This window comes from Carica papaya, chromosome 2 (assembly GCF_054855325.1).
Source record: "Carica papaya isolate Zhongbai chromosome 2, ASM5485532v1, whole genome shotgun sequence".
NCBI lineage: Eukaryota > Viridiplantae > Streptophyta > Magnoliopsida > Brassicales > Caricaceae > Carica > Carica papaya.
Window position 1 is genome coordinate 831,312 of NC_142310.1, and position 22,386 is coordinate 853,697.

The 22,386-nt window shown below is 34.7% G+C and overlaps 4 protein-coding genes across 4 annotated transcripts; 2 read left to right on the forward strand and 2 right to left on the reverse strand.

The window, feature by feature from the left end:
• Positions 1 to 144: 144 nt before the first annotated feature.
• LOC148268641 (uncharacterized) lies at positions 145 to 1,561 on the forward strand. Its single transcript, XM_088212449.1, has 2 exons — positions 145 to 487; positions 676 to 1,561. The coding sequence occupies exon 2, from the start codon at positions 712 to 714 to the stop codon at positions 1,348 to 1,350; it is 639 nt and encodes a 212-aa protein (XP_088068575.1). The 5' UTR covers positions 145 to 487; positions 676 to 711; the 3' UTR covers positions 1,351 to 1,561.
• A 334-nt stretch (positions 1,562 to 1,895) lies between these two features.
• On the reverse strand, positions 1,896 to 10,323 carry LOC110814560 (ABC transporter G family member 24-like). Its single transcript, XM_088212443.1, has 14 exons — positions 9,640 to 10,323; positions 9,177 to 9,253; positions 8,343 to 8,612; positions 8,000 to 8,063; positions 7,763 to 7,909; positions 7,504 to 7,538; positions 6,968 to 7,041; positions 5,218 to 6,155; positions 4,520 to 4,816; positions 3,677 to 4,171; positions 3,314 to 3,462; positions 2,830 to 3,119; positions 2,610 to 2,743; positions 1,896 to 2,388 (listed from the first exon to the last, which is right to left on the reverse strand). Exons 1-14 carry the CDS (start codon positions 9,870 to 9,872, stop codon positions 2,232 to 2,234), a joined length of 3,360 nt encoding a protein of 1,119 aa, XP_088068569.1. The 5' UTR covers positions 9,873 to 10,323; the 3' UTR covers positions 1,896 to 2,231.
• Positions 10,324 to 15,910: 5,587 nt separating this feature from the next.
• On the forward strand, positions 15,911 to 19,641 carry LOC110814658 (Protein kinase superfamily protein). The gene is made up of 5 exons (XM_022042205.2): positions 15,911 to 16,383; positions 16,900 to 17,304; positions 17,795 to 18,055; positions 18,529 to 18,651; positions 18,929 to 19,641. Exons 2-5 carry the CDS (start codon positions 16,924 to 16,926, stop codon positions 19,445 to 19,447), a joined length of 1,284 nt encoding a protein of 427 aa, XP_021897897.1. The 5' UTR covers positions 15,911 to 16,383; positions 16,900 to 16,923; the 3' UTR covers positions 19,448 to 19,641.
• A 470-nt stretch (positions 19,642 to 20,111) lies between these two features.
• On the reverse strand, positions 20,112 to 21,777 carry WTF9 (Ubiquitin carboxyl-terminal hydrolase family protein). The gene has a single exon (XM_022042206.2). The coding sequence runs from the start codon at positions 21,618 to 21,620 to the stop codon at positions 20,370 to 20,372; it is 1,251 nt and encodes a 416-aa protein (XP_021897898.1). The 5' UTR covers positions 21,621 to 21,777; the 3' UTR covers positions 20,112 to 20,369.
• Positions 21,778 to 22,386: the final 609 nt, after the last annotated feature.

Genomic DNA, 22,386 nt, shown 5'->3' on the forward strand with positions numbered 1-22,386 from the left:
TGTTTTTCTTATTCTATAGAAAAAGCTTTCTACTGGATCAAAGCACCTTGATTTTGTTTTAACCTTTCCTTTTTGGTTTTTGTTATAAGTAAACATGGGGTGAAATTTTTACCATAAAGTAAATTTGGATTTACTTAATTATTATCTACATATAATTTAGTTTTTATGATTAATTCAATGAAATTACAATGATTAATTAAGTTAAATTTTAGTAAGATTTAAGTTGAATCTTTATAGTAATTAGTAATTTCTGGAAAAATGTTGTAAGTTAAAATTTTGCATAGAATTTTCCAAACACTATTTTCTTTTGCTTGGTTAATGAATATAAGACTTTGCTTTGGCTGCAATTATATATATGTATATATATATTATGTTGCATGATAATGAATTTACCATTACTGAGTATAAACATTGTAACAAGGTTTTGCAGGACGGTTACTTATTTGCACGTGAGAAAAACAATAAGTCTTGATCCTTGTAGGACAAGGTGAGGGTAGAATTAGGAAAACCCCCTATTTAGTTTTCATTCCTTTCTTATTTTCATTAGTTTCCTATTCCGTAATTACTAAACCATAACCGTTTCCAACTCCCCAACGGTCTTATCAACTATATAATCATATATACACACGTTGTATCAATCTTCCATTCCTTAAAATTCGTTCTTTAACTCTGAAGATTCAAACCCAAATCAACCTCAGAACTCTCAATACAATGAACCACAAGAATCAAGTCCCGCATCTCCACAGAAACCTCTCAAACACGCCCAGAGCAGCCGCCAACCCAGCCGCCGCCGAGCAAAAGAGAAACATGCAAGAAGTCAACGAAGACTCGATCTTTAACGTCTCCGGCGACGATAACACTAACAACGTTAATAAAAAGTATAGTAGAGTTAGTTTAATGCATGACGATGAGCAAATCAACAGCAGTTTTACTACTAGTAGTCAAATCAAGAACTCGAAGGATATGAAACGAGTCTCGTTTGATCTTCAAAACCAACACAGTAATGGATTTGAGGAAGTATCAGCATTACCCAGTTCCGGATGCATGCCAGTTAAATCATGCTTGAAGGTCTCAGGTTCTTCTTCTCCTGTTGTTGTCGCCGTTGAAGGTGGTTCTATTGAGAATCATGATCGTCGTGAAGCAGAGAGTAGTACGTGTAAGCCATGCGAGAATGGTGACGAAGAAGGTGATGATGATGATGATTTTGATAATTGGGAGGAGCTGATTCAAGAGCTGACTGAGAATAATGATGAAGAAGGTGGAGAAGAGGAGGAGGAGATCGAGATGTTGTCCAACTTCTTTTTCCAGGATAGCTGGGTTCGAGGGTGGGAAAAATTCAAGCACCAGTGATGTATCTCTGCATGCATGGCGTCCTCGTCTGTTAATTGATTCTTCTGGCTTATACATATATATGTATATATATATGTACACACACACACGTATAGTGCATTAATTCTTCTGGTTGATCTAGTATCTGTAACTCATTATTGTCAATGAAGGGTTTGGAGCTGCAATTGGTTCTTGTTGCCTAGTGAATTTAATTGAAGGCTCTGCTTTTTTTCTGCTATTTGTGCATATAATATATGCATATATACACATAATATATTAAAAGTATTATTTAAATAATTTACAGATGCTTAAAAAAACAAATAATGAATAACCAAAATTAATATTTTAAAAAATTACAATAATTAAATTAAAGTAATTTAAAATATACATAGAAATAATCATTAAATTATTTGTAGTAGTTAAATTTTGATATTTTTAGTATTGATTTATATATAATATTGTTATATAAACTCTTTTAAAACTGAAGCAGTTTATGCAGATGAAGATTAATTACCTTTGATGCACTTCACTTTTCCCAGAAAACATTCAGAAAAATTCAAAAACAGTAAACCCACAATATTTATGATCAAATTTCCATGTATATTTCTAATTCTTACAATTGCACAAATTGAATCTTTTCGTTCCTCCATCGGGCAAGAACCTGGGAATCAAATATTCACATACAATTTCAAAGCTTGCCGAGAAAAGAAAAAACACACTAACTTCGATATTAAAAAGAATCTGTCGAGCATTATGAATCAAAGAATTGGACTAATGGATCGCATATTTCATTCAACATGTATGTAGCAGCTATGTCAGCAGCCAATTTCAACCACCATTTTCGTATATCCTCTCAGCTTGCAGATAGCTGATTCTGTACAGGGAGTGGATTACCAGAAAACTCATTTCTTCTGGAACGTAACCATACCAACATATGCTATCACACGGCCAACTATGCCGAATAGAAGGAGGACGAATATACAAAGACCCCAATTTTGAAGACTATAGCCGTTTTGCATAAGTGATCCGCAACGTGTAATCAACCATACTCCCGAGTACCTGAAGTGAAACGAAAATCAGTAACCTGGTATTGTAGAATCTGAAAAACTGATCTCGTGAAACAGTTTATCGTGACCAACTCTCCCAAAAGTATAGGTTGACAGGGTATTCTAAAAGTTTAAACTAATAAGAAATCATTTGATCTATAATTTATGTGCTGGTATATTTCAATCCAAAATCTATAGATACAGCTTCACGAAATCAGAACCAGTGAAACGTACCTTTCAGCATTTGCAATCACGAATGCTTCCAATGCCCACTTAGGATAACTGAAATTGTTTATAACCTTCAAAGCTCCGTTGCCTTTTTGTCGTGTTGCAATGAGAGTTAAAACTACTGGGAGAAGAACCGACCACTGCAGAACAGACAGCTTGTCAAAATAAACGAAAATAACAAATCTTCGTGACTACTATCACAACCGAGCACTATAGAATTACTCACCAGCTGGGCTGCACTAGGTTGGAAGAATATAGCAAGTGCATATGCTATTCCCGTCACACAATAAACGAGGCAAAGCAAGACAATATAATTATCTGCGAAGGAAGATCGCGGGTTTGTGAAGAAATAGAACATCGAGAGATATACCACGGGTTTGATAGCCGTATTAAAATGGTCAATGGTATCCTTGGCAAGGAAACAAGCCAAACTGCTCATGCCGGATGCACTCTCTCTCCAATAATGTAACTTGTCCAGAGAAAATGTTCTCAAGGCCGATATTTTGCACAGAAGAGCTGGAAAAAATCAAAGCAATTAATATTTGTTGTCTAAATTTCATTGTTCAAATGACCACGGTCAGTATAAGATTTTCTTGAGAGGCAAAGATTAAGGTTCTTTTATCATTGAGAAATTTCTTATAGAAACCGCCAAAAGAAATGAAATTTACGAGCACTCTTTTATCATAGGAGATTTAGTGTTTCCAACTTACATACTGCAATAATGGTGTAAGTATAACCGAGCACCCCAAAGTTTTCATCGCTCACTTTAGCCAGGGATCCTAAGCAGGCACCAGCAAGAAATAGGATCAGATAATCTACTGCTTGTATCTTAGATTCTCTAAGACGCTGTTTCCCGACCCTGAAACAGTTAACGAGACAGAGAAGATCAAGAGCTATTACTAACAGTAACAGATTCCGATGTAATCTGAAAATACCATTTTGATTGGTAAATTTTTTCAATTGCATAACATTCCACCTTCTGTCAGAGTGAAGAAATCTCATTTATCGAGTAGATACCAGTATATACTTGTTCTTTAATATCTCAACAAACTTGAGAAACCAAAAGTAATTACCTTCCTAGGAAGTATCTGTATTGCCGGAATACACCAGGTGTTCTTCGTTTTGACAAGTCCTTGGACTTCAAAAAATTGAGACGTATTTTGTCCCGATGAAACTCCACATTATTCTTGACTTCTTCCCATAATTCTCCTGCAAAAGACTGCTCTCCAGTTTCATCACCACCCAGATTTGTCTCTGTATTCGGATTGACACCTGCTAAGGGCATAGCATGTCGAGCAGCATCCTGCTGCATGTCTGGTGGTATTGGGTATCTGTTATGAAGCATCCATCTGACAGGAAGCTCTTTGTAACTAACACCTGAATTGGTATTAGGAACCACAATGCCTTCCAAAACATCGATGTAGTGATCTGGAGGATTAACACGTTCTGGGACATTAATCCCGAGGACCGAAAAGTATTCTTCAACTTTCTTTGCTGAACCATGGTAGACAACAAAGCCGCCTTTTGCCAGAAGTATTAAATCATCAAACATTTTAAACAGGGTATAGCTGAAAAACAAAGGCATTGACCAGTGTGAGCTCAGAAAATTTAATAATATGCAACCACAATCAAATTGCAACCTATGCTTCAAATTAGCTCAAAAAGTATACTTTTTTACAGATTTCTGGAGTTATATAGATTTATTCACCCTTTCAATTACCTACATATTGATTTATTTAGTCAAGCCATACTAAATAGGTAATCTTATGTTGGATCTGGCTAAACATTAACAATCCCGAGAGTATAGCACAAACTAATATCAGAAGCAAAGGAAAGAATCAAATGTTTTTCAATAAATTTTTCTAAAAAAAAGAACATATTTTCCAATGATGAAGACTGGTTACTTAGAAAGGTACCTTGGTTGGTGAACTACCATGCACACGTTTACCCCTTCAAGAGCTTCATGTCGAAGTGCTCTAAGAAGCAGCTGAGAGGACGCACTATCCAAGCCAGATGTGGGTTCATCTAAGATCAAAAGGGAAGGCTCCATGACCATTTCCAATCCGACGTTTACTCTCTTCCTCTGGCCTCCAGAAATTCCTCGCTTTTCTACTGTTCCAACCAAGGAATCACGCACTGTTTGAAGCCCCAGGGACTCAATAACTCTTTCAACAACTAAAACTTTTTCAGCTTTTGCTAGGCCGGCAGGTAGTCTTTGACATTCAGAAGTTCATAAGCGAAGAAAGTAAGAAAATAGCAGAAGTTAGTCAAAGGAATTGATATCATGTAGCCACAGGAATGCACCAAAGAAAATGTAAATCATAATATATAGATTTCAAGTGAAATTTTCTTCAATTTTTGGTTGAACGACTTGTTTATCAATAAATTTACAACTTTTACCCATCACTGGAAAAAAGAGAACTAAATAATAGTTTTAGTTTACATGGGTATGGACACAACGTTACCAAAAATTCATTCTTTAGAATGTCCGGGAAATTGAAGGTAGATTTTAACAATGTATGAAAGAAAAAGGAGAGAAAAGAGAAATGGTAGGAAAATAAGTTAATAACGCATGCAGCTAAAATTATTAAGAAGTGAAGAAAATGAGATATACCTGCATTTTGCATGGAACCAGAGATTCTCTTCCACTGTCAAGTTTCCATGCACAATATCATCTTGTGGAACAAAGCCAACAACTTTCTTGTATGAGTGAATTGATGCACTTTTTCCATTTACGAGAATCGAACCAGTCATCCTGCATCCAATTGCTTTTCCTGCCAAAGCAGAAAGGAACGTTGTTTTGCCAGCTCCTGATGGACCCATGACAGCAGTGATTCGACCAGGCTTAATATTTCCAGTAACACTCCTTAAAAGATGCTTCTTTTTAGCTTTCAGAGTAAGTGTTAGGTCTTTAAAAGAAACCTCAATTAGAGGCCTTCTCTTAATTTCATCAGTTGTAGCCATCGAAACTACCCCCGAGAAGGTGAGGTTCTTGTTTGCTTGCTCAAGAGCTTTCTCTTTCTCCAGTTGAGCATATGCGTACTTGAAAATTTTGCTATCAGTATTCAGCTCCTTTACCCTTTGCATATGATGTGCACTTTCTATTGAACTTGAATGCTCAACTTCTAGACTAAGGCCTTCCCATTTTTCCGGTTCAGCTTCAATTTCATGGATATCCTGTGTAAGGGGACGTGTTTCCATTTTCTTTCCTTTCGATGCTGCAGAGGATGACAGAGATGCATCAGAAATACTCAATTGTGCAGGAGTGTACGGATCATCATTTACTTCAAAATTAGCTTCATCCAAAATCTTAAGTTGCTCAGGACTACGGGCAATTTTTTTCCGGGAAAATGTGCCTGAAAGATGTTCCTGAAATCCACTTGCATGCTTCTTGGCAGCATCTTTTGCAGCTTTCCACCTTTGGCGTGCCTTTGCTGTCTCCCTTGCACTTCTTGCTGCTGCTTCCCTCGATTTCGCCAGTCTCCTTTCTCGAGTGATTAGTATTTGATCAGTGCAGTTGTAGATAATTATAAGTAACAAACTCAAAGCAGCCTGCATAAAGCAAGTGGAGAGTAATTTTGAATATATCGAGGATAAATGTGTTGAAAATAATAATTTGTAAATTAAGAGGACTTTTTGTCTTACTAAAGAGTTAAGATTATGAATATATGTTTTTTAGTTTTTTTTATGTGGCTCATATATTAGACTTAAATGTGTTTTTTGAGTTTTTTTAAGTAATTCAAATTTTAAACTTAATTATAGTTCATCGGTTAAACTTAACTATAGTACATGTATTTAGAATTTTGAGAACCATGATAGTGTTTATATATACTCGTGTACTTGAAAAAAAAATTTAGTAACCACAAAAATCAAAATTATCTCTTTCCTTCTCCTTCTCGTTTCCAACAAAATATTACCTAAACCTAGTTTATTTATTAAAATATTTCCAAAAAAATGCATCTAATAGCTGCCCTACCATTAGTATTATATTCTGTTTGGTTCATTTCCTACTTAATTACCAGTTTAATCCTATATGTCTTAATATCGACATAACCTGTTGAGCTGAGTTCTTATCACACCACCATAAATTCTTGATTATAGGAATTCAATCCCTAGCTTGAAAGTTAAAAATTGAACTTTCACTATCAAGGAATTTTTGGTAGATATGGTGATAACTTAATACAACAAATTATGTTCTAATTATGTATATTAAGACTAAATATAGAATTAAACTTACAAAATGACTAAAAATTAAACCGGAAAATGAACCAACTGCAAACTTAGAGTAATCGGCCAAAGTAACAATTATTGCAGCTCAAGCTAGTTATTAAGTATCTGATTTAGAACCTAAGAGAAGAACTTACTATAAGCATAATTCCATATGCATGCATATTTTGATTCGCTGTGTTTGGATCGCATGAAGTTAACTTGATGCAGCCTGCAAAACAATATGGGAAGACGTATTTGTTACTAAATTCAGAATACTAAAGATAAAAACAGAAGAATAAGGGAAAAGAATCTCCGGATTCCTGGACAAGGGCACTTTTTTGTGTAAGGCTGGACAAATGACTTTGTCTCCAGATTTCACTATTTAAATGCTCGAACCAAAAAATTATCTTACCTGGAACTTTCTATAACACCTACATACTATTAGATTACCTTCAGTTCAATTTTCTTCAATTTCTAGCCAATTACTTTCTAATTTTTTAATAGTTTTCATATGTATAATTGAACTGTTACTTGTGATTATCACAAACGACAGAAATTCAATCCTACATCTCGAGGTGTAGAAATTTTGACAGCATACTTATCCATATGTAGGAGCACAAAGCATACACACGAATAGGAGTTATTAACCGTGAAACATAATGCAATAGCAAGTGGGTTTTAGCATACTTACGTTTCTCAGATGTTGAACCCATCCTGCAATAGTGTCTGAAATAACATAACAATTTTGACAGCATTAGTAAAACAAATATAAATATAACCTGGAGCAATTATAAAGTCACCAGAACTCTACATCCGTAAACCAAAAAGAATCTCTGAATATGTATGCACTTTTTAATTGAATCACATGTGGAAACGAGAATAAGAAGATTACAACATTAGAAAATATCCAATTAAGCTCAGTAAAAAAGTTTTAGGAGAGAAGTTAATACCCACTACTGCAGGAACTTTTCGTGGTAGTTGTTGGGCAAAATGATCCTGCTGAGCAGAATACTTCTCTACTACTTCGAACATCTGACCATATGTTTGCCCCTCCACACGTATGGTTTGGAAGCCCCGGAGACGCTTGGTAATTGTATCTGCAGTCCATTGATGCATACTTAGTACGCGTTGCAGTTCATTAAACGATTTGGTACAAAATAATATTTTCAATTAGTTTTAGATCTTACGGTTCACAAATGCCTGTTGTCTCATTTAGTGTTGCACGGGGACAAAAGGAACCCAACGGGCAAGCTTCACAGATGGAAGGAACCAAAATGAAAATCAGAAACAGGATATGCCAATTCATGAGCACACAAATATAATAGAAAAAAGGCACCCGCCCCATCAATAACCATTAACAGAAAGATTACAAATGAATGATGTTGGTCTGTGGTGCTAAAGAGAAACGCAGGAATGTGTTCAAGGCCTAAATCACCAACTCATCAGCCCAACAAGGAATGTAAGAGATGAATCAACATTTGGATGAAATTTATTTGAGAAGTAAGCATCTGAAGGTTCTTTGATACTTACGCATCATGCATGTAATACCACGAGGACAGAAAAAACCCTCGCAGCAAGGCTTACAGTCTTGAGTTCTTGGTGGAATGTTCTCTGATTCTTGAATGTCAACTTCCTGGTTCTGACCAACACTACAAGCCCATCCTGGCTCACAACCAGAAAGCTGTGAGGTCAAATTACAATTCTTGTTTGGTTCCAAGAAAAGTGGATTTGATGATTCGAAGAAACTATCAAAGTAGAATTTCATTTCAGCCACAGTACATATGCGCGATCCAAGATCTCCTGCTATGACCAATTAAATCCAACTTAATATAGGAAAGGATAAAACTAAAAGTAAGAAATACTAAATCAAAAATTTTTACAGAGTAAACCAAACAGATATCCATAGCTGCAAGAATGGTTCCATTAGCAACTGCTCGGTTTCTATGTAGAAGGAATATAGTGGATATATGAATATTAATTATCTAATTCCGACATCCAACAGCAGATGATACTGCCAGTACAAACACTGACAAGCAAAAAACTAAATTTATTAAAACTCAATGCTTTGCATGATCACCAACGTTCTGGGAACAATGTAATCTAACCTTTTTTGCATTATAAAAGCTGACCAAATACAAGATGATAAAGTTTCACTTTTTCTTAAAGGTAGTCTAACAAGTGGTGCTTCCATGAGAATATTTCGACTTTTAAGTACTAAGGTAATATTCTTCCGATCAGTTATGCTAAAAACAAGCAGTTCCATGGTCCATGCTTCATTAATGTTAAAACCTAGCACTCGTCCTACAACTTAGCGACTGATCAGGGCTAATATCATTTTCTTTCTGTTTTGAATCAAAGCAATACCTTCAGTTTCCACGAGGCAAGATTCCAAGAAATCCAAATTGGATGAAAAATTAAAGGCTCTGTCCCAATCGGCTTCCCTGAAATCATGGTTATAGCTTCAGAGTCAACTCAATCACACACACAAGAAAACTTAATATGAAAAAAATCAACCTCACATTCCAAATACACTTCTCCTCTTTCCCTTTTTGGGATAAACACTTAAATAATTTCCTCATCAGTGCCAGCCAAATTAAAAAGAATTGATTTCATTACAATCAATTCTCACCACAGTCAATACAGTTAAAGCATATTTTTAAAAAACAAAAAATGAAAAACTGGATTGTTTACTCCACACCCAGAAAGCAAAACACCACAAACCCGAACTTCCATTGTTTTTTCCTCCTTAATTTTCTCAGCCGCCAATCAGAAGGGGGGGGGAAAGAAAAAGATGATAGGAATAGATAATGAATAAGGTGTAACTCACGGGTCCTTAACACAGAAGCTGGCCCGGCTGCCGATATCACGACTGATAGCTGCAGTAAGATTAGAAAGCCTGCTAAATACAAACTGGGTGATTAATGGTCTTAACGCTGGGTTATTAATCTGATCATAGTCGCTCAAATCCTGGCCTTGAACGCAATGCACCAAACTCAAAACAACGATGACCCATTTGAGAATCGAAGTAAAGTTGAATACTTTTAGCTCCTTCAAGCTCATCCTAGAGCACCCTAAGATTCCTAAGATTGGATCTTTAACAAAAACGTAGCAGAAAAAGATGAAACTTTAATAAAGAAACGGCGAGTTAAACTTAACATACAAACATGGTAGGCCCAAAGAGAATGATATCAATGAGAAAGTAAGGCTATTCAGGACATGGATTTGCTCTTGTTGTGCCTTAAAAATCACAAATGAGCCGCCTTTGTGTGGTATTTTTTCCGAGAACCACCCCTTCAACGCACATTGATTTTTCTGAGAGAGAAAGATAGAGGGAGATTTGTGGTGGGTCCCATCGGCAAGAAAGAAGACCAGACAAGGTCTTGTAGAGAAGACAATTCATAGTCTTCATGGAAGCCGGCTTACCTTCCTCGGACATGGAGTTGTTTCCGGGGCTGCTGTCTGTTTTGAGAAGAAAGTGAATTTTTTAAGATAGAAGATTCCTTCTTTCTTGTGTGATTTCATCTCAATTTGCCATATGGGAAATGTTTTTTAATTTCAATTTGAATTTTTTTTTTTCAAAATATTTTATTATGTATAAGAAATTAATAGTCACATAAATGTTCTTTTACAAAATTGCAAGACCAAGTAATTTTTTTTTTTTTTACCATATTAGCCTATGCAAGTTTTATGTAGTTATATATAACAAATAACTTACCATATATATATATATTAATTCATTTATAAATTTACTGAGTTTAATTAAAAAAAAAACTAGAAAAAATACCAACATCCATAAATTATTAAGATAAATCTTAATTCTCTATTCGTAAAAAAATTTAGTAATATATTTCATCCAAAATTATCGTAATAAATTTATAGATTTTAAACTCTCTCTTTAACGTAATTAAGATATTGCGATGAATTAAACATACCCAAAAACAAAATATGTGTGATAATTATTTAATTAATTATAATTTTTTTAATTTAATTATTTATGGTCTTCAAAAATATATTTATTTCTAAAAATTATATTTTCAAAAGAAATTTATCATGTAATATTTGTCACCATATGTTGAGAAATATCCAACACAAGTACAAACCTAATCATTAATTTAATAAATGAGTATAATAACTTCATTACTAAAAACAAAATAGCACAAAGAATTTTCACCAATCACTCAAACTTGGCTTTTATTGAATGAAAAAAGGATATATATATATATATAAGCACAAAAACCTATATATATATATATGTATGTATGTATGTACAACAAAGACAAGCCTCCAAAATAAAATTCTCTAAGAAATAATTACATATGACATATTTGAGAGTATTCAAACTCTTAAATTTTCAAGAATTAAAGAGGTATATTACTAGACAAATATCCAAGTATATTCTTGATTTTTTATTTGGCCATGGAGATATGTCAAATTTTTAAGAATTTGATTAATTAATTAATTTTTTTTTTTGAGGTTATGATTGTCATCATAAGACAAATTAAAACTAAATTAGTGAAGAAAAATAAGATAATTTAATTAATTAAATGATAACAAGTTTAAATTTAATTAATTAAGCAATAATTAAGCATGCAACTTTTATTAAATAAGCAATAATTGTTCTTCCATTTTAATAATCATTACTTTTACATCTTAAACTTTGAATTTATTTTTTATTTTTATATCTTTCGTATCAAATCTCCTTCAAATTAAATTCTCGATTTCTTATTAAAAAAATTAAATATTATAATTCACGTATGCAATTACACCAAACATATATTTGCAAAAATACATTTATTTTTTTAATAATAATTTTTACATATGAAACAAATTTTTCTCTCAAAAAAAATATATATATATAATTTTTTTGAAATTTATTTAGAAATATTATATGTAAATGTCAAATCCAAGTGATGAGTATATAAACACATGTTTTTTTTATTAATTAAAGGGCATAAAAGTTATGGTCAAGATGTTATTTTAAAAGAAGTATCATCAAAGTCCTAAGGCACAGCAGCCATCATTATTGATTCTAATCCTTTCTACTCTTAACCTAATTTCTTTGTATTTTCACATTGTTGAATATAACACTTCACTTTTATTGTTAAAAATGTTAATTCTAAAGTTATAATTGTTAAATGTATATAAAAAAAAATATATGTATATATATTCATCAATTATTTAATATGCCGATACTAATTATAATAATGTGTAAATAATTTTTAAACGGTGACGTACTGAGAAGACCGTCTGATTTAAATTTACACAAATTATTACGTTTAAATAAAAAGATATATAAAAATATAATTTAATTTAAATTTATAATTTTTTTTTAGAAAAAATGACTTATTGAATATTAAATTAATTAATAATTAATAATTAATTAGCTAATTGAATATGTAGGTTTCTTGTAAATCCATAGTATTGACTTTTTCAATTTGCCTCCTTATCCAAACCATGAACATTGCCGTGTGTGAGACTATCCAATATATTATAAAATAAAAAATAGAAAATTTGTCCATTGAAATATACCCAAATATTAAAAAAAAAAAGAAATTTAAGAGTCATCCCACTTGAAATATGTCTATATATATATATATATATATATATTATTTTTTAATTTTTTTAAATAAAATTTATTATTATTTTAATTAAGAATATAAAACTTATTATTTTATAAATATATTATAAATTAATGATAATGGATATATAATATTTAATTCAGTATAATCGATGATTTAATTTATTAGTGTATTTAATGGGATTATGATAATTAAGTAAAATTATAATTTATTTGACAAAAAAATAAAATTGTTTAACTTTAATCAAATAATTATAAACATCTTATAATATTATTAATTAGACCACATGTTGGGTATCGCCAAAAAAAAAAGAAAAAAATTGAATGTAATTTTAGACTGATGTTTTGTAACAGCCCCGGAAAATATTAAAAAGAAATGAGTATTTAAATATATCGAATGCGGAAGCGAGATCAAAATTTCAGTTAACATCCCTTACACGAAAAACCAAAAACGTACTTAAAATATAAAAGGTTAAACTAACTAAGAAAGAAAACTCGAAAATAAACTATGCGTATGACTACAGAGTCTCTAGGCATCCCCTTCGTCGTCCTCCTGCGGAACGGGCTCGGGAACCATGTCTTCCTGATCTGAAATGGTTAATTAAGGAGTGAGCTACACTAGCCCAGTAAGAACATCACGATATCTCACCGTCACGGAGATAAAGGTGGGTAGAAAAACACAAAAAGACCAATGGAGCATAATTTACAACAAACTCGTTTATTAACATGAAAACCTTTACCATCCACTTACCTTGGTGGAATTTATGAAAACAATATGAGAAAAAAAACAATAACATCATCATAATCATTGAATAATCTAAGCTGTAAAACATAACACTTATCACGCCTCTTGTAATTCAATCATTGTACAACATATCTTTTTCTCATTTACCAGCCTACTAGTATCCGTGGGGGTCCATAGGGGTTCCGCTACCCGTTAACCTTTAACATTCATAATCAGTTTCCAGGACCGTCCCCATACCCCGTCCGGTATGGGCGCCAAAACCATAAACCTCAATACCCCGTCCGGTATGAGGGTGAAACGGGCCGTCCCCATACCCCGTCCGGTATGGGCGTCAAAACCATAAACCTCAATACCCCGTCCGGTATGAGGGTGAAACGGGCCGTCCCCATACCCCGTCCGGTATGGGCGCCAAAACTATAAGATCTCCATACCCCGTCCGGCATGTGAGACCACAATCCCGGTAGGGTTCCCTACGGACCCGGTCCGTCCACCATCTCTCAGGATATCTAGTCAGGCTGACCCCATCATACAATTATCAGTCTATACAATGTTTCATTTCCCTTTTTCCTCAATAAGCATCATCAATTCACATTTAAACAAGCAAATCGTAATTCATGCCGAACAGACAACATACAGTATCAGTTCTTCAGTCATTCAACCCATAATTAATAAAACAGTAATATATGCATTCGAAACTATAAAATAAACACATCAAATCCCATAATGCATTTAAAGCTGTAAAACAGTGTAAAACAGGCCAAATAACAGTAAATCATCAATCACACTAGACTCGGGCTCCATTAGCAACCTTAAGCAATTTCACACATGCGTTAATTCAAGAAATACCGTTTTATCATTTTGAACTTTAATACCGTGATAGGAAATAGGGTGAGGGGTCCTTACTTGTTTTCGGGATCCGAATACGATTCACAGTGCGCCTGCAGGCTGTCCCTAATTTTCCCTGAATTTTTCCCGGGGAACTGAAACACACTAACAGTACCTGCACGTGTTCCAAAAAAAATCCAAATTAGGCCCAGGGCCTCTTTCGGCCCAAATCGCAACTCCGGCACGGCGGCTCCGCCGTGCTCCGGCGACGGCGCCGCCGCTGGCGGCGGCGAGTCGCCTCGGGTTGGCTGTTTTCGGCTGTTTTCGGCCGAATTCGGCCACACTCGCATTGGTCCTTGTCAGAAAACAACCCTAGGGCCCTCGGGGGGCCAAAAAATCACGGAAAAACGGAGCTTACCGGCGGCGGCGCTCTCGGGTGCAGCGGCTCTCCGGCGAGGTTCGTGTTTTGGTGATTCGGCTCCGGTCAACCTGTAGAGAAAAGAATGGTGATCACGGTGATATAAAAATTGCATCGAACGGAGGCCGGGAAGGGCCTCGTCGGAGGCAAAAACCGAGAGGGGGCGCGGCGGCGCCGCTGGGCTTCGGCCGCGTATTCCGGCCGTTTGGCCGGGATTTCGGCCTCGATTTGGCCATAGGAGGAATCAACGGGGAAAAACGAGTCGGGGGTATGAAATTTACCTCGATCGGCGGTCGGAAATTTCCCCGGTGCGGCGGCGAGTGGCGGCGGGTGGCGGCGGTCGACCTCTGGTTCGTCTTCTCCGGCGAGCGGCTGGCGGCTAGGGTTTTTGGTCTGGTGTGGAGGTTCTATTTATAACCCCTTGCCTTTTGATCACAGCCGTTCATTTCGTTTTAATCTGGGCCGTTCGTTTTTGATTGAATCTGGGCCGTCCGATCGCGTGATTGATCTGGGCCGTCGGATCGCACCCACGCGGATCGCCAACGTGGCTCCTTTCGAAGTGACGCGATCTTGCCACGTGGCAGACCCTGGTTGGCCGGGACTGCTGACCGGGCCTGCTGACGTGGCTGCTGACGTGGCACCTTTTTTTTTTTTTTTTCCTCCTCCTTTCCGAGTGCTACATTTTTAATGTAAATTAGTGATTAAAAACAAAATTTCATTTAAAAATTAAAAGAATTCAATTGAAAAAATAATTTTATGTCACATGATTATAATTAGATTCAATGTAAGAAGTAAATATATATATATATATAGAGAGAGAGAGAGAGAGAGAGAAATATGGTCGGATTGTCTTTGTAATCATTATATATAATTTTTCTGGTTAAATACAAAGTTAAAATAAGAGCCTTTGTAATATTTTATTTTATTTAAATAGTATATTTTTTAATTAAATTAAATTATATTTTTGACCATCTTTTAATTATTAATACAATATATAAATATTGTGAAATATTGATTATTTATTGAATTTTATGAATTGTATGAAAATAATATATTTAAAATTTGAGGATCTAATAATTTTATTCAACGTTTATTTTTTATCTTTCTCGATATTTTTTTTAATTTAAAAATTCAGAATTTAAATTGATGTTATTTCATTGATTCTTCGTAAATTATATTTTTAGTACGTCATTAGAGACTGAAATGTAATTAGCTTAAATGTATTTAATTAATTAATTAATATATAAATTTATTTAAAAACTAAATAAATAAAAATACTCAAATAATTATGATGACTTTTGTTGTGATAGTCAAAGCAGCAAGTTATGACGAATTATCAATTTTCAAAGTTTCTAACTTTAGAATTTGATTGAATATTTTCATTATTGACCCGCGGGAGTCCATAGCATCCGTAAGAGAACTTCCACGTTAATGGCTTCCAACTTCCAACTAATTTCATTTAAGAAAAAACCCATAAACCCACGTATACAAATTCAATATATACGTGTATATGTCGACACGTATACATATATATGAAACTGTATTGAATTATTGTGTAGGGATAAACAAGGACTGATTCTTCCCCACGGAGTTCTCCCTGTCCAAATCTGTTCTTTTGAAGAAAAGTAACTCTCTATTCGCTTTCACAACTCACGACGAAAGCCAACGCTTCCCTGGTCTGGTTCACACATCGTCTCCTCTTTTTTCTCGCTCTTTCGTCTTTTGGCCTTTTGGGGTTTGTGTTTAGTCACTCAAAAAATCTCCTTTAAAAAAAATTATTATAATTTAAATGGGTTTCTTGGTGGGTGAGCTAGAATCCGGCTGCCATGCATTGACTTGCCTTAGATCATGGAGAGCTCGTTGTGTTCTCTTTGGCCACTCTTCTTCTCCTTCTCCCCCCTTTTTTGGCTTTCCGGGTTTAGCTTCAGCTTCATCAAAATGACAACTCGCAAATACCCAGTTGCATAAACTTTGTGAAATTTTTCAGTTTCATGTGGTCTAAGAGGTGAGTCAATTCTTGTTTTTGGTTTTGCTTTCCCTTTTTGTTTTTAATTGGTGGGTGAAAGAGAGTATGAAATCCCCCCCACCTACTGATTTATTTTGGTATCCTCCTTTCACTCTCTCATCTCTGCTTCTATGTTCATTTTGTTGGCTGTTTGGCTAATTGTTTGAGTATTCAATTTGGAAATTTGCTATTTTAGAAGGGTTTATGTGGAAGACTCAATTATTGGTTGTTGAGTTGTAGAATTTATTGTTTGTATCCCAACAGACATGCTGGTTTTGGGTAAATGTCGAAACACAAACAAGCATAGGCTATGATTTTGAGGATTCCTTCATAACTTAAAGATAATCTATGCAATGAGTTGAAGCTTTTTAAAAATGGTGACTTTATTGTGTTTTCTGATTTGGCCAATAGTTCTTTCAGTCATCACTGCTTTTTAGTGATGTTTTCAACTGACTAATTGCTGATCAGGACCTTAAATTCCATGGCATTATTCCTAATGTGATCTTTTATCCGCAGTGAGCATATTTTTTTTTGGCGGAAATGAAGTGCTTTTATTTTTCCAAGGAGAAAACTGATGATCAAAAGATTACAAATACTTCCATCCGATCCTTTGCTTCTGCTTCTACATCGACGGATCATGACACAAGGAGATCTGGTTCTGAGTTTAACTCTCAGAATGTATCAGATTTGAGCACAGAATCTTCCAACAGGAACACATTTCCTGTTTTATCTCGAAGACACAGCAACCTCAGAATCTTCACATTCTCAGAGTTAAAGACAGCAACGAAGAACTTCAGTCGCTCCCTCATGCTTGGAGAAGGTGGATTTGGTGGTGTATATCGGGGTGTAATTCGAAGCACAGAAGATCCTCATAAAAAAATAGATATTGCTGTTAAACAACTTAGTAGAAGAGGTTTACAGGCAAGCTTTTTCGAGTTTGTTCTTGAAAGATTTTTTGGATGCTTCCTATTCTCAGACATTGCATTAAATCACATAACATTGATTTTTATATGGAGTTGAATTTTTGTGCTTGGAATATAATTTAATTATCTTACATTTGAAGTGTGAATTTAAGATAGAATCTACAGAAACAGTTCGTTTATTCCAAACATACCCTTTATATCAGACTTATGCTTTGGCTCGAGAAATCATCTGAACAAGGGTGCCTATTCAGAACCCATTAAATTAGATAAATTTGATGCATATGGTAACCTAAAAAATGAGTCTTTATCACTACCACTTCGATGGCATATTGTCAGTAAATTCAATCTTCTGAGGTCCTATTTCTGGCTTATAATAGCACTTTGTTCTTATATAAATGAATTTAATTTACGTCACCTCTTTCTCTTGGTCTATAGATACTTCTATTTTTTGTTTACGTAGCTAATATATGTTCAAATATTGTCCTCAGGGGCATAAAGAATGGGTGACTGAAGTGAATGTTTTAGGAATTGTTGAGCATCCAAATCTTGTTAAGTTAATTGGTTACTGTGCTGAGGATGACGAAAGGGGGATCCAGCGGCTTCTGATCTATGAATATATGCCCAACAGGAGTGTTCAAGATCATTTATTAAGCAGGTTTGAAACAACTCTTCCTTGGACTACACGGATGAAAATAGCCCAGGATGCTGCCCGAGGCTTAGCATACCTCCATGAGGGAATGGATTTTCAGGTACTTTTTCCTTTCTGTCAGTCTTGGCTGCCTTTTGACTAGTAAAGAATTGTTTAGTGAGAAGAGAGAGGTAACAGTTTGAATGAAGGTAATTTGGTTTTTACAGTAAGGCATTATTTGGAGAATTATAAATTGGAAATGGCTCAATGAGGGCAAACACTAATTACCCATGTTGAGTCACTTCAATCCCATTTCCTCCCATTTACTTCCCCTCTTGCAAACACTGTCTAAATGTTTGGTTGTCTCTTGTATCATCTTGTGAAATGAGAGAAAGGAAGCTGCTAACTTTTTCTTCGAGTATATTTTGAAATTATACTTTCTTCCAAGTAACCATCTGGGCAAAAGTATATTTATCTGTTGTTGATATAGCTGTTGTGCCATAGGTCATTTTACAGATTGCTTGTTCTATTCTGAAATTGCAGAATATTTTGTCTGATTCTAGTCCTACCTTCTTTATGCTGTTATTGTAACAGATCATCTTTAGGGATTTTAAATCCTCAAACATACTCTTGGATAACCAATGGAATGCAAAGTTGTCAGACTTTGGATTGGCTAGGCTAGGGCCTTCGGAAGGATTAAGTCATGTCTCTACTGCGGTATGTTTACATGAACACTAAATGATGTTTACGTATCATGTCAAGATATTCTAGTTATTATCCAGTAGTTCTGCATGACATGCAGTAATTCAGCTCATACATAAGTAAATCTTGCTTGGTAGAATTGCATCATAATTCCTTTTTTTGAACTACCTCTACTCCCAGCATAAATTCTTTTTGGAAGGATTTCGAATTTCTGCAATGAGAATTGAACTAAACAAGGGTGAGAAGAGCATAGTGAATAAGATTTTCAAGTTGATGATGATTAATTGGACAGGTTGTAGGAACCATTGGGTATGCAGCTCCTGAATACATTCAAACTGGGCGTCTCACTTCAAAAAGTGATGTTTGGAGCTACGGAGTTTTCCTTTACGAGCTGATTACTGGTAGGCGTCCTCTTGATAGAAACCGTCCCAAAAATGAGCAAAAGCTTTTGGAATGGGTGAGGTCCCACCTTTCTGATATGAAGAAGTTCAGTTTGATTTTGGATCCAAGGCTTGAAGGGAAGTACTCTCTTAAGGCTGCTCAGAAACTTGCAGCCATAGCCAACAAGTGTCTGGTGCGACAAGTGAAATCTCGACCCAAAATGAGTGAAGTCCTGGAGATGATAAACCGAGTCATGGAGGTGACAGAGACAGGAAGCCCCCAGATTCCCATAAAGAGTTTGGATCCAAGAGATGCTGTTGAAGTATCCAAAAAGGGAAGATTGAAAAGAAGATTTGTGGATTCAATAATTGGAGAGAAAGGTTGTCTTGTTTGCCTAACTTGGAGACCAAAACTTGTTAGAACATATTAGACAGACATTTACATATTTAAGCCAAGTGTAAAAGAGAAGGGTCTTTTAAAACAATATTTACTCGGTTCTATGTTCATTTGCAACATATGTTTGTATAGATTTGTATGAGGCTGCGTGAAATTTTTGTCTAAAACAATAAAATTAGCCCCATATGTAATTTTTTGTGGATTTAAAACAATGTGTTTTAAATTTTAGTAATTTTGAAAGTGATAAAAATTAGTATCATTATATTTTAGTTAAGTATTGACTAGGTATTAATTGATGAATTTGTTCCAAACTGACTAATAAGATCATTCTACAAAATGGCTTTTGAATGAGTTTAACTTAAGAATAAATGATTCCAGACTCAGTGATTTTTTGTTTCTGGGTCATTCTCTTTAGGAGGATTTAGTGGATATTACTGATACTTGGATTGATTTATAAATTTTTGTATTTGGATTGGTACTCCCTGTGCTAATATCAATATATACATTACACTACATATTTCAAGAAAAAAAAAAGATCATTCTACAAAGCTTTCTTGACAAGAATTTAGATTAAAGCAAATCAAAGGAGGACTGAAAAACAAGAATAATGGACTTTGCTTGCCCTTTGTCCTCCTACTAAACCCCATATTCTTCTGTCCAAATATAAACATATAAAATTTATTGATCAACAAAAAAAAGAAGAAATAATTTAACATTTATTGCATGAAAATATATTTATCAGTTACATTTAGTTTCTAATAAACATTAAATGATAGTTTAACATCCCCTGTATGGCAACATACTCTTGTCACTTCGAAGCTCCATCATCACTTCAAAACAGACAGTCGTCACTCCATATAAATCAGCTGGAGGCCTGATTAGTCCCGCTCAATAAGCCTCCATGTGCGTCTTTCTTTCTTCCATTAGGTTAGGCTGCATATTCTTTCTTCACATCATCATGAAACTTCAACAAAAGAGCACACTGTAATCTCTGAGCTGCCTTCATCATTATCATAATCCAAATCCAAATCCAAATCCAAATCCTTCTCCACATTCTTTGACTCAACAAAACGGTTACTAAACCTCCTGTTCTTCAAAATCACCTCAGATTTCTTCATCAGCTGAATGTACTTCTTCCTCACTCTCAATAGTGGATGCCTCTCTATACCAGATTTATTAGAACAAGCTTCTTTAAGGATGGCTGTACAAGTTTTGTTCCTCAAAGACAAATAGAATATATGGGGATGCCTCTCAAATGCCTTGTGCATTTTCTGTGGCAATCCGAAGTACTTTTTAAGGCACAAAAGCTTCCTCCTTTCAGCTGAATTCTCAACAAACAGACAAAGCAACTCATGAAGAAATCCAACAACTCTCTTCTCTGCTAAATCACTGTTTGGATCCAAATGTGAGAAGTCCTCATAGGGTGAAACATAAGGAAGCTTTTGGAATTCTTTTAACCAATCGTCTATCTTCCTCCTCAGCCTGAAGCCCTTTGAAGGAAAAAGAGAGAACTCAATTGCCTCCATTGAGCCACCAAAGTAAACACCTTTCTTCATTGCATCTCTCTGCAACATTGACAAAACCCTTTTTCCCTCACTCTCAACAGCCAATCCCTTTAATCCATCTTCCACATCCACAAACCTGAAAGACCCATCAAGGTTCTCTTCTGGGTGCTGCAAAAAATCCTCAGGCAACCCCAAATACCACTCCAAACCTTTAATAATCTTTAAAGGCAAAACCTTTTGTTTACTCATCAAAATCAACCTCTTCAGCCTACCCCTTAAATCCTCCCGGCAATTCTCATACACCTTTCTTTCTTCTCTATGAATCTCGGCAGCCTCTTGGGTCAGCCTGAACCAAGGAAGATTGTGCTCCGGACCAGTAAACTCCTCGAAAATTGATGGGTATTGTCTCAAGAACCTGGCAACCTTAATGGGTATATCAAACTCTGTCCCCCTCTTCGATATAGCAGAGATTGGTACGCAGCCGTTGGCGTTCTGCACGATGCAATTCTTGAGTGAAATAATGGGCCTGAGTTGTACGGATTTGTAGATGTGCTCAATTGAGTCATAATAAGAGTCTTTCTTCCATTTCATGTATACATCGACATAACTTTGCTTTTGGATGTAGATGTATGGAGGTATCTTTTCTGGTTGGTATGGGAGCGACGCAGAGAGAAGGGTTTTAATGATGGGTTTGAAGAACATGAGTTGAATGGTAAGAATACGCACTGTACGCGGCTATGGCTGTGGAGAGAGAAAAGAGAGACGAGAACGAGAAGAGATTCTTGCAGGCTTGCTTTCTAATGCGGCGCAAACCTTAAGACACCCAATTCCGCCATTACCATCGCTAATCAGAGCCTGGTGGTTTTTCTTTTTACTTTTTTTGAATAATTATTAATTACAATTAATATCGTTATAATATGATTTTAATACCACTTATCTGAAACAGTAATTTTTAATTAATTTTTTTTTTCTGTCCTATTTCTTTTCCTTATTAATATTAATATTTTGTTTATAAATTTTAATCTTTTGAAAAATAAATTATTAAATTAAATAAAAGAATTTTAACCATGTATACTCTAAAGTTTTATAGTTATAAGAGCATCACAAATTCCACTAATTTTCAAAGTTTAAAGATGATATCTTAATGAAAAATGTTTTAAAATTCAATTATAATATAATAAATAATTTAAAAACTAGAATAAAAATTTACTTACAAAAACTACCAATTTATGTTTAAATACATAATAAATAAAATTAATTTAAACAAAATATTCAAAATCAAATTTCAATAGTCATTTATTGTTTTTTTTTTAAATGTGAGTTTGTCAAATTAAATTAAATTTTATTTCTTTGATATGGAACAATAAAATTGACTTCTAAACGAGATTACACGACGTTAGTATCATACGACTTGAATTCACGACTTAAATTTACAATCATCTAATAAAATCTATGAACTTGATACTCA

What these genes read in the sequence shown, in the direction of transcription:
- WTF9 (XM_022042206.2), bottom strand. Translation starts at nt 21,620, where the DNA reads ATGTTCTTCAAACCCATCATTAAAACCCTTCTCTCTGCGTCGCTCCCA.
- LOC110814658 (XM_022042205.2), top strand. Translation starts at nt 16,924, where the DNA reads ATGAAGTGCTTTTATTTTTCCAAGGAGAAAACTGATGATCAAAAGATT. An exon ending in TTAGTAGAAGAGGTTTACAG is followed by an intron (nt 17,305 to 17,794) that starts GCAAGCTTTTTC and finishes TATTGTCCTCAG; the next exon opens with GGGCATAAAGAATGGGTGAC. An exon ending in TAAGTCATGTCTCTACTGCG is followed by an intron (nt 18,652 to 18,928) that starts GTATGTTTACAT and finishes TTAATTGGACAG; the next exon opens with GTTGTAGGAACCATTGGGTA.
- LOC110814560 (XM_088212443.1), bottom strand. Translation starts at nt 9,872, where the DNA reads ATGAGCTTGAAGGAGCTAAAAGTATTCAACTTTACTTCGATTCTCAAA. An exon ending in CATATGGAATTATGCTTATA is followed by an intron (nt 6,156 to 6,967) that starts GTAAGTTCTTCT and finishes TGCTTTATGCAG; the next exon opens with GCTGCTTTGAGTTTGTTACT. An exon ending in ATGGTAGTTCACCAACCAAG is followed by an intron (nt 4,172 to 4,519) that starts GTACCTTTCTAA and finishes TTTGTTTTTCAG; the next exon opens with CTATACCCTGTTTAAAATGT.
- LOC148268641 (XM_088212449.1), top strand. Translation starts at nt 712, where the DNA reads ATGAACCACAAGAATCAAGTCCCGCATCTCCACAGAAACCTCTCAAAC.